This window comes from Psittacula echo (genome assembly GCF_963264785.1).
Source record: "Psittacula echo genome assembly, chromosome: Z".
Taxonomy (NCBI): Eukaryota; Metazoa; Chordata; class Aves; order Psittaciformes; family Psittacidae; genus Psittacula; species Psittacula echo.
The window spans coordinates 41,248,207-41,260,429 of NC_137742.1; the positions used below are offsets into that span (position 1 = coordinate 41,248,207).

At 38.7% G+C, this 12,223-nt stretch overlaps 1 protein-coding gene across 2 annotated transcripts in view; it reads right to left on the minus strand.

The window, feature by feature from the left end:
• The window catches only part of PRUNE2 (prune homolog 2 with BCH domain), a gene marked incomplete at both ends in the record, with an annotated part of 129,470 nt that overhangs the window by 43,120 nt on the left and 74,127 nt on the right, over window positions 1–12,223 (minus strand). For both annotated transcript variants that reach the window (XM_080637094.1, XM_080637093.1), the window contains 2 exons: window positions 3,773–4,601; window positions 5,053–11,533. In XM_080637094.1, the coding sequence (XP_080493220.1) occupies window positions 3,773–4,601; window positions 5,053–11,533 (7,310 nt within the window). The remainder of the gene's footprint in view (window positions 1–3,772; window positions 4,602–5,052; window positions 11,534–12,223) is intronic.

Consider the following 12,223-nt stretch of genomic DNA (forward strand, 5'->3'; position numbering starts at 1 on the left):
GATTTAAAAGCTGCACACTGAAGTATATCTTAAGAAGGAACTTGTGTTTTCAAAACTGTCAATGAAGTGCATTAGAAAGCATTTCTAATTACATACTTCTACATAACAGTTGCTGTTTCTTCAGCTGTTTATGTAAGAGGTTTAACGAAATTGACATATAATCTAGAAATAATTATTCCTGTGTTTTATTCTTTCTACCATAGTATTTTTTTTGTGCATTTGCTTTGACTTCAAAGAGATCAAAGCTTTTGTGATCAAGCTGTGGGCATGCAGAGGAACATCTGCATGTGTCTCTGGTATCCCCTAAAAAGTCTGAAGCCACTAACTGACCAAAGACATAAGCTTTAAAATAGTTCAATAAACCAAGAAGTTTATTGAACATCAGATACCAAGCACAGGTGAAACTGAAGGAAAAACAGCACTTTAAGCACAATCTCTATTAGACAGGAAATCCTCATACAAGAGCAATATTTTTAGAAACATTAATGCTGGAAAAAACTTGTCTAACAACAAAACATGAACCCATTGCAAAGCAGATTTTACCAGTTCCATGCTTCCATAAATAACTGTTAATGCAGATGCTGAATAAATTCCTTAGTTTTCTTTACTTCCCTGGGCTTCAGCATTACTAGGGTTAAGGACAGAAATAGCCACTGCTATCCAATGAAAAGGCAAATTAGAAAACTTCTGAGTCAGATAAGAAAAAAGCCTATAGTGGAAGCTATTGTCATCACATATATATATATATATATATATATATATATATCCTATACCAAGAGCTACTGTATCCTTTCTTTGCAGGATGAACCACATTCCATCATGCATTTAAGTTTTCTCTGAAAGCACTCTTACATTAACACGGTCCAGTTTTGGACCTTAATGTGGGAATCAGTCTGAGAGAACATATTAATCTCTAAGAATAACAAACGTACTATATTTGAAACACCAACATGATCTACTACTGTGTACAAGATTTAAGTTTTTACTTTGGTCAATATCCTGGGTAACACAGAAATTCCTGAAGAACAGCAGAGTTCTCACAGTTCATCTAAAAACTTGTAGTAATAAAGTGCTAAAACCCCCTATAAATCCATGGCCAAAGGAATGATTTTCTAGTGCCTGTGTAAGTTAAAAAATCAGCTTATTTTCTTGAGGTATCTAACAAGGAATCTTGCTGCTTCAAAGCTATCCCAACTCCATTGTGCTGATTATAAAATTAAATAAATAATTTTGAATCAGATACGTAGACTAATTTTCTTTTCCTTGGTAAGAAGAACATCATGGGTATGTAGGCATGGCAAGCCAAACCCTAGGATGCTGCCTGCATGTAATTAATCAGTGTGACTTAAGCAGGGTCAGCATCTGGCTGCTTTTAATTTAAATGCTTTATGGGAGACACAGGAGTTGAAAGATGATTTGTTTATGTCAGATTTGCAAGCCTGCAACTAGCCAGCACCTCTAAACAGCCCTTCCACTTTTCCATTCCATTCACCATTTATTATGACAAGAGGTGATAGTGGTTTTTGATTAAAATTTTTTCACTAGAAATGACTGGTTTGCGAAAAAGAAAAAAATCTTTGAAATTGGTTGGGTTTGAACTCCCAGCGATACCCTGCAGAAAGAATGGTGGAAGATGACTTCCAGATCGTCAACTAGTGCTAACACGTTAACCACCTCAAAGTCAAAGATTGCCTAGTGTTCCTAGATCTGCAGATCCCAAGCCACACTTCCACACAATGATGTGGACACAAAACAACTGCTTGGGTATTTTACTTATTTTGCTTTTTCCAGATTTCTCTTTTGTGGAAAATTTCAAAATTTCTGCTTTTCTTTCTGGAATGGAAAACAGAAACTTAGAGTACTGCTGTAACAGAAATGTGCCAACCAGCTCTATTTTTGGTAATTTGAAGGTCAAGCACTCATCATTTTGTTTACTTCACACTGCAGAGAACTGGAGAATGCTTGTCTCCTGCTAAGGCTTCTGAAGATTTGCCTCTTTCTTGAGGGCAGTAAATGCTAACCTGCATCAATAAAAGTTGTCACTGCCCTACCGAAACAGAGCCCCTCTCATCTCTATTCTTCTCAGTGCAGTCTGTCTAGTTAGACTGAAGCAATTTCAGGCAGGAGAAGTATGTGAGGGCAAAGTATGCTCTGTATACTACTTAAAATCTTGTCTGTCAGGAACACCTGAAGTCCTATACAGGTTCTTAAGTTTAAGCCTGCAGGTAGCATCATATTTCAGAGTTTTTGAGAGTTGGGTTTCTTTTTAGGCTTAAGACAGCACTTCCCATATAATAAAACCAGCTCAGCTGTAACAGTGTCTGACCTTGTGGTAACACTATACTCTTTGTAAAATGTGCGAAAATGTTTAGAGAGGAGGCATTTTAACGTATTAGCTGTCATCACAGCTATTGAACTATTCACTCCTTAAGTCTGAATAAAATGTGAACTGTTTGGGCTGCGAAGAGGTAGCAAAAAGCTGTGTTTTTTTCTATCACAGATTAATTGTACATGCTGTGATCAGGGTTATACTATCATACACAAGCATGACACCTTTAAGGGAAAAAAAGCCTAATGCTAAAATTCCAAAATTTTCAATTTCAAATTAAAAAAGTAAAGTCTAAAATAAATTGCAAGCCTATTAATAGAAGTTGTGAATGTAATGTGTATTCTACACTGAACTGACAAGTGCTTGAGAGAAACTTGAAAAATCAAAATCAATCTTGTATTTCACAAAACCAGTATGTTTCTTCATGTTTCATACCATATATGTTCTTTTGGGTAAGTGCAGTTCAAAAGGAGTAGCAAGTACAAAGCAGTTACACCCGCTAGTTTTATTTGTGCTGGGAAGTTTCTTTTAATGGTCCTGAGAATTTCACTGTATAAAACACAATTCCAGGTTCCTCTCTGTAAAACTGTAATGTGTCAGTTGCAGATGCCCAGGGTACAAGAGGCCAGACTTCCACACTTGCATCTCTGAGATGACTCCAGAAGTTCACTGTTGCAGGTAGACCCTCCGGTTTGTAAAAGGAAAGGAATCAACAACAGAAGCACCCTTTCCAAAACGCTACAGTAAATGGAGTCAAGAGGGTCGTCTCTATCTCCATCTTGTGGCAGCAGAGAGACAGCAAGCAGAAGCAATGCTATAAGCGCAGAGACTGCACTTCCACCCAAAGGCAGGTGCAAATATATTCACACTGCGACCACTGCCAGTCCAGTCCAAAAAGCCAGAAATGCTGCTCAGACCTGACTACAGCTTGGAAATAACCACAAACGCCATTATTTTCCATCAACCTCTTTTTCCCTCTATAAGCAGCACCTTTTTCTGACTCTGAGCCTTGACTCCTTTCTATGTTTCTTCCCAGCAGTTTTGCATTAGGCAGAGGTAGCACTTCAATCTGATCCCTCCAAAACCTCATCACTGGCATTGCATCTGCTCTGGCAATACCACCAAGTACCTGGCTTTGGTCTGCATTCCCTGGACACATCTGTTTCAGATTTAAAGGTAGGTTATAAAGTCTGTGGGACTTCACAGAAGGAAGACAGACTTACCCCTGCAAGGAAGTGGCCTTACAAGCTTACTGCATTGCAAAACAATCCTAATTTGGCTCATATTGAGCAACCAAGAACAAACACTGTTTTCACAAGGGAGGAATATAATCATACTTAAATCATGTAAATATAATTAGTACTTCAGACTTAAAAATCCTGGCATCTATTCATAATGTCATACAGAAGACTCTTGAAAGGAAACAGGTTATTTTTTCCTTACCCTGATTTTTGACTCAGCTCTCTTTCACTGTCGAGAAGCACCATTTCCTCCTTCATTTCTTGTTCTATTGCTATGTTATTTTCAAGTTTCTGTTGAAAATTTGATTTCCATTCACCATCACCACTAACCACCTGCAACACATGTGTTCCCGCAATGCCCGAACTCTCGTCCTCAGTAGTCAGGCTATTTGTAGAACAGCTCTCATGTTCAGAAGACTTCTGAAGGGGAGTTGCTACCTGAAATTCTGCACGAGTGTCAAGTATCAATTCCTGTGCTACAACAGCTGCCAGCTCTTCACCAGAGTATTCAGACCCTGATTTTGGTATCTCTGATTTTGGCTCAGAAGAAATTTCTTCAGGCAATACGTCATTGACTTCATTTTGTTCCAGTATAATCCAGCCCTCATCTTGCCCACAGCTTTCCTGTGATCTCCTTTCATCATCCAGTTTTTGAGGCACAACAGAAGACCTTTTCTCTTCTGAGAGAACAGAGTCCCATTCAGTCCCACAAACAAGGTGATCTTCCCTTTCATTTGTAATGGAAATTGGCTGAAAGGTATCCAAGTAACCTGGTGAAAAGCCATCATGAGTTTCTGTTTGTTCAGCTACATTAGCTTCTTGAAATACAAAATTACTTTTCTTTCTTTCAAGGATATCCTTTGTTGAAGGTGTACTTTCTTCCTCAGTAATGAGGATGTAATCCATCTCCAGTGAAGTTGGATCCTTGTGCACCTTCACATCTTCCTTATCCTCTGTACTTTTCAGGTCAGGGCTCCCAGAGGAATTCCTCAGCATGTGCTCCCTACAAAGCAGGGAGTCACCGCCAGCTTCTAAAAGAACAGGCAAACAGAAACTCCTTTTAGTTTTTGAATAACTATTTTAGTCAGCATGATTTCTTTAAATCAGTACAGTCAGATAAAGCTCTTCTCAGTTTTATTTGCTCTGTTAATGTGTACTTGAATTTTATAACACCATCATCATCATTATTGCTAAAGATTATACATTAACACTGCAACAATTTCTAAGGGACAAATGATTCTGTGTTCCATATGCTAGGCTCTGTACAAACAACAGAAGTAATGTTCCTACTTCAGTGCTTAAAAGCTTTAGATGTGTCCAGAAAAGGTGATGCTAGAGGTCTTCCCAAAGTACAGTTTTGTACACCAGGGAGACACACGAACTTAGAACTTCACTTAAAGCCTAATCATTCAGCAGTAATACTCCAGACATTTCGTTTTTTCTTTGTCCTATGAACTTGCTCTGGAAAGCATGTTTTCTTACCATCAGGTAATCTCTTATCTCCACCTGGCGGTGAGTCGAGATCTGTTGTTTCTGCTTCAGATTTTTCTATTGAAATCTCAGAAGCTCCTGGAGTTACTTCAGACTCGGAGAGTGAAGATGTGTGATTTTCCTGAAGGCACTCTGTGGGTGTTTCAGACACCTGATCTTTAATGTTGCTATCTTTGGTCATTAGGATGCCTTCTGCACCTTCTGAAGGAGTTGGCAGTGGTAAAGGTTTTTCAAAAGAAGCACTGTCACACAATGGCTGCTGTACCAAGACCTCCTCCTTCGCACACTCTCTGTTGCCAGAGGGCTCAGCATCGTAAGATACATACGATGGTGGGGTACACACCACTGGTGACTGGCCACTGGGCACTTCCTTAAACACAGGAACATAATTTCCAATTACATCTTCAGATTGTTTTGCTATATCACCAAACAGCTGATTATCTGAATTGGATTCATGGCATTCATTACCACCAGGCAGAAGGGATTTGGGAAAGAACACCTCTTTATCCTTTGGTTCCCTTTCTGCTGCTTCACTGCCTGCTGCTGCCAGTGTGTTCATTCCAGAACACATGCTTGCCGTGACAACAGTTGCTGATGTGTTCCTGATGTTATGGTCCACACTTGTGTCAGATTTACCCACACATCCTTCTGACATGTCTAGCTCATCACCAGTTATTGCTGTATGGTCAATATTAGAATGTTTTCCAACTTCAGTCAAGGCAGTAACTTCTTTTATGCTTTGTTCTGACCTTTCAGGTAGAGTGAAATCCATGGGAACCAAATGCATTTGAGAGGTTGCTATCTGAGCTGTATCAGTTGGTATTCCTTGATGGCTTGCAGGATTAAAACTTTCATGGAACACATCTTGCAGATCTAAGGACCTCGTTTCCAAAACTTCATTGGTAATTTCAGCCGACTCAGTTGGGTCAGTAACAAGTTTACTTTCTAGACCATATTCTTCCAAAGTTGCAAATTCAGAAGGCTCCTGAGTATTACAAGAGACAGGCTGATAGGATTCATCCATCTTTCCCTGTTCATTGTCCTGGGGGCTATGACTTTCAGCATGCATCTCTATTTTCTGCGTTACTAACTGACACTTTGAATCATAATCTGCCTCTTTACTAATATCTGACTGTGTGTGAATTGGCAAGCTATCTTTGTCTTCTGTCTCCACCCCAATCTGAGAAGATGGGATAGAGGCATGCTTAGCTTCATACTCCTGGCACACATCAGGACTGCTTGATGCCCCTGAACTATTGTCTTGGTCACAATGACTTAATATATCTGGATTTTCACCATCTGATTTCAAAGTGACAATCTGCTCAGCGTTAGTCCACAGGTCAGGTTGCACTGAAAACAGCTGATTACTTTCTTGTGTGCTATCCTGTAAAATATCTGGGATAAGTGCTGTTTGGGGATCTAATATATTCCACCCTGGACTTGACTTCTCTGTCATTTCATATGATAAGTCTTCTACAGTGAAAGGACCTGACAGGGAGTTGTGCACTTCTAATCTTTCATAGGTGTCCTCTTGTTGTTCTTGAGGAATGAAACTTGCATTTCCTTCACTGTCTTTTGGTAGATCCAGTACAGTGATTTCTTGCACTGATGTATCTGGCATAACTTTTTCCTCTGAAAAAGGATTCTGTGGAGTCAGCTGATTTTCCTCATCTGTAATAAACAACGGCTCTTTCAAGCCCTTTTCTTCTTTACCCAGTATGAAAGGATCAAGTTGTTTGAACTGTACAGTGTCTTGATTTATCTGACTATCAGGAATATCCACAGGTTGTACCAGACTTTCATTTTGTTTTTCATCACAATGTAGAGGGGGAGGCAGATTCCCATCATTACTTGCGATAGTGACATATTCTTCTGCTACTTCTTCATCTTGTAAAGGTGATCCCCAGGGGTCCTTACTATATACTAATTGGTTTGTTGCAGAGTGACTTGAAATGGAGTACTGCTCTTCCAATTGCTTTTCTTCACCGGGCTGTGAATTCCACCATTCCAAACTGTCATCTGGAAAACAAAATGTTCCTACTGTGGATTTTGGACCAGCTCTTAAATCAGTTTCCAATGACATATTCTGCATATCTACAGCTTTTGAATACTCTTTATCACAAACAGCAGAAGTCGGTGTAGTATCTTCATTCATTTGATACAAATATGAGTCTTCTCCACTACCTGTTTTTTCATTGAAAATACTCACTTGATCTTTTTTCTGAAGTGCTTCCCAGTGACCTAAATATTCAGGAGTCAAGTCTTCCTGCAATACATTCCTAGCTTTAATTGTTTCAGGATTTTCATTGAAGATGCCTATCTGAACCTCCTCTCCCATCTTAGTTTTTGCATCTGTATTGTCTTCATCTGCTTCAGGACTTTTTCCATTGGGTGGAGCATAATCATCTCTAATTTCAGATGCATTGTGCTGTTTGTTTTCATATATGGAATCTTCACGACTCACTTCTGGACATGCCTCTGAAGTCTCTGAATCCTCATTTATGTCAGGACTTGATAAAGAAGATACAGTATCATCATCTACATGTGCATTCCAAAAATCTAAGCTTTTAGGAATTTTGTTCTGCTCAGTGCTTGTTTCAAATCCTTCTTCGCATTCATTAACAAATTCATTCCTTTTAGAAGTATCTTCAAGATTTTTGTTATTTTTGATATCCCACATACCCCTACTTCCTTTGTGAAGACTGGGAACTGGAAGGTCTCCCCACACATTCACAGATGCATCACTTAAATCAGGACTTGTTCCACTTGAGTGTGCATAATCATTTACTGAATCACTCCACACATTATCTTCTTCCAAATAACTTTTGATCTGTATATCCTTTGAAAGGCTACTTGTGGTGTTTGCCATTTCAAGGGCTTCACTTGCCTCAGGACTTGTTCCCGCAAATTGCAAATCTTCACATGGCTGTGAATTCCAAGCAGTTTGGAGAGAACTGTCATTAAGCATTACACATGGCTCTCCACAAAGATTACTAGCAAGTTCTAAATCTTCAGAGTTTTCATTTCTCCCAGAATCTATTTCATGTGAAAATGAACTCTCCACCAAAGACATATTTGTAACGTCAGGAACACTGACATATCCAGATGAAGGATACTTCTTAGAATCATCTATGAAAGACTTTTCATGAGTCCTATTCAGTTCTGAGCTATTTTTGAAAGATACTAACTCAGTATGGTTAGGAACCACTTCATGTAAGCCTTCTTTCACTTCTACTGGTGCTTCTTGTGGTTCATTCGTCAAAGGAAGTGAAGCGATCTGGCAACTGTCACTCTCTCCAGAGTCATTCCAGATGCCTGAGCTTCCAGGCATTTCAGAAGAATTATTTTCAATATTATCACTACCCTTATCAGAACTTTCAGAGATACTTTCCATCTCCGGACTTGTTATATCTTCTATCATTGTAGTCTCCTTTTCAGCCTTCTCAGCAAGCAGCTGTGAAGTTTCACTATAATCGTAATTTTCTGCTCTGGGATCATCAAAAGTTTCATACTCTCTGCCTTCCTCAGAAACACTCGAGGAAGATTCTACATTATTCTGCAACAAGTCTTTCCTTTCTTCCTGACTATCTGGATTGCTTTGATTGGAAAATAACTCATTCTCTTTGACTAATGCTTCCAAACTAATACTATTCCTCACTTTTTCTGGAGAGCTGGGAACTTCAGTTGTTGACCTGTTTTCTTCCAAGTCTGCATAAGAAGATTCACTGTCCTCCTGCACTGGTTTATGACAAATGTCACTAATCATTTGCTGTCCATTTGTCTCATCTGTACTCTTACATTCCTCCTTTCCTTTCTGAGAGATGAAAATGGCATTGTCCCAGTCTTCCTCACAACCCTGCTCTCTCTGTAAGCTCCATGAGTCCAGCTGCTGCACTGAATCCTGACTATGCAGCTTTTCATCAACATCAGCATAATTTTGTTCTGCCTTCTTACAAAGTATCTCACTTTCTATGTCACGTATTTTCAGATCCAACCCATTCCCAGTATCTGAAGTGGGTGTAGATGTGTCTGTGTCTTCTACAGGAACACTGCTCACTGTTTCTACATTTTCAGCTGTATTCTGTCCAATATTTAATTCATTCAGTGGTGGTGATAAGTCATTCACTGTCTGATGGTATACCGCTGTTATTCTTCTGTTTTCTGATACAGAAAAATTATTTTCATCGGTATGTATGTCAGCTGAAAAACACTGATTAGCTGTTTGTTCTGAATTAAGAAAAGATTTAGCAGAGGCAGAAAGAGCAGCAATTTCAGAATTTCGTTCTTGTAACTGTGTGACATTATTTAGGGGAGTGTCCAAGATGTCTGTGTTTTCAGCGCTTGAAAAAGACATGTTTTTGGGAGATAAAGGTTCCTTATTTCCTTTCTCAAGTACTTCTGGCTCAGCAAAATTTGGGCTTACCAATTTATCAATAACTGATTCTTCGTTAAAATCTTTGTCTTCATTTTGTCTTTCATCTTCCACATATGTAGGTGATACATATGAATCAGACGTTGAGTAATTAGTGTCTGGTGGAGAAACAACTAAACCTTCACCTATGTTTGATGAACTAAGATCTGCGTGTTTACACAAGAAGTTATCCTGCCACGGCACTACCACTTCTGTTACTTCCTTCCTGATGTTTTTATCATACATATTCCAGGTGTCTATATTTTCAAATTGTTTTGGTCTATGTTTAGGGTTACCAAATACAGCTTTTTCCTCTGTTTGCAGCTTGGAATTATTTTGCAGATTGTTGAAAACAGAATTTGTATTTTCAGGTTTTCCATATTCTTCTACTGAATAACAACTTTCTTTATCCCAGGCTTCTGGAGATATCTGGATAGGTGGATTTTCAGTCTTATTGTCCACTGTGATTTCTGAAGAATTTGATAAACTAGTTTTTGATAGGGCCCATTCCTCAGGAATACTCACTGATTTTTTTTCTCTATCCATTTTGGGCATGTTCCATATGTTTTCTGAGGCTCTAGCAATATCTCCTGCATCAAACTTAGTCCAGACTTCGTAAGAGTCTCCAGCTAGCTGACTACTTTTCCCTTCACCACTACACCATGCATCTGACATCACAGGTGTTGGCTGATTGACCTTCCATGGGTAGGTAAAGCTCTCTAGCTCTTGCTTTGTCTCTTCTAAAGATGCAGTTTGCAAACGTGAATGTTCACCATTTTTCTGTTGCATCTCATTGTTCCAATTGTCTTGCTTAAAATGATTATCCCACAGTCCTGCTCTCATTTGCTTTGGCTGTTTTTGGAGGAATACAGAATCTGAGGCTCTTCTATCAACATGTTCTCGTAGCGAGGGACTTTCTTTACAATCTTTCCATAAGACAGGGCTCTGAAACACAGATTCCTGCTCACTTGAACTCCATGTATCAGCATTTCTGGTCTCCAGGTCAAAGCCATCCCACCAGCTCCCATACCTAACACAAGACGGAGAATAATTTCTGCTATCAATTTCATTAATTTTTTTAATGACATCTTGTGAAAAAAATAAAGGCTGCCCATTATCTAATGGTGAAGTTTCTACAAGACTGTTCATAGGCGTTGGTGGAATTCTTGAATCGGCAGATTTCAAAATTTCTGGTGAACTGGACTCATCTTCAGTTAAATCAATCAATCCTGAAGTTTTCTCACATATTTCTCCTGGATTCTCATCAAATTCAGCTAAATTGTCTTCCTCATTTGTTGTCATAAGTAAGTCAGTTGAATAATTTGCTGTAACACTTTCCAGCAGGTTTGCTTCACCAAGTTCTTTCTGCACGGCAAGTTGTTGTCCTTCTGAGGAATCACTATTAAGGAAATAGTCATCTGCTGGGGAACAATCAACAGAACGAGAAGAAGACTCAGATGGAGCTGTAACCACAGGCGCTAGATCAAAATTGAAAAGATCAAAGTTATCACTATTGCCTCTAGATTGAGGGCTTTGTTCTTCAGCTATTACTCCTTCAGGAATAGGGCTATAGGAATCAAAGCCAGGCAGAAGACTGTGATGGGAAGCAGCACCTTCTGCAACAGGGCTATCATCACTAAGGAAAACAGAACTCTCCTTCGAAGACCGGCTGCTTCTAATGGTAGCCAATCCACTATCTGGACTCACAAGGTCTACATTAACGTCAATGTGGGCTTGCATAGATCCATTTAGATCTTGAGGATTTTCTATCAAATTGGCAGAACTGGGCTGTGGTTCTATATCAGAACCATATAACTCCATAATACCAGAAGATCCTTGTGAAAGTGGAGCACTTCCAGCAACAGCTTCAGTAGAAGAAGTTCTGCTGTTTGGTACCATTTCTGGTTGTCTTCTATTTATGACTTCCTTAACTAGAAGAAAAATTTGATCACAAGTCACCAAAGAATTTTCTTGATGATAAATGATAATTTGGTCACATCCACATTCTAGAGGATCCAGCTCCAAACAAGGATTCTGACATTCTTCTAATTCACAGCAGATCTGTTGAAAAATAGGAGGTTTCAAAAGTCATTGCAAGTATGGGCATAAAGGCACATATTGACTACTTCACTGTGTAACACAGCCATACCTATTTATTCCTATTAACTATTCCTTGGCCATTTCACTGTATCAGCCTTATTATGATCAGTAAATAGATAAAGAATTAAAATATGAGATCAACACAAAATATGTATTATATTGGTCAGAATATTTACTTGATATTACACCATTTGACCTTCAAGTTCACTTTTCATTAGCAAAAGGAAATCCAAATAAACGTTTAGTTGTTGCCCTAAGAAATCTGAGTAAAATATGTAAAGGTACATGAGAAAAGTATTTTGAGAATGTATTACAGTATTATAGTATTATAAAATAAATAAATTTATATTCACCTTGAAAGCAATAGTCATTTAGCCACCTGCCCTTAAATCAGAAGTTATTAAGACTGAGAAAAAGGTTCAAAAAGTTGCCACTGAGATAATTTCTTCCATTTGGTGACAAAACCAGTAATAAAATGGACAGCCACTGGCTTTGGATCAATGAACATCCTACTAATAATTTGGTTTCATTTCAGAGCTTAAATTCTTTGGCAATAACATACACATAGATAAGTTCTGCTTATTGCCATTTACATTTTTTCACTTAACTGCCAAAGACTTATTTGTGTAGATCACAGTACAAAACTAAGCC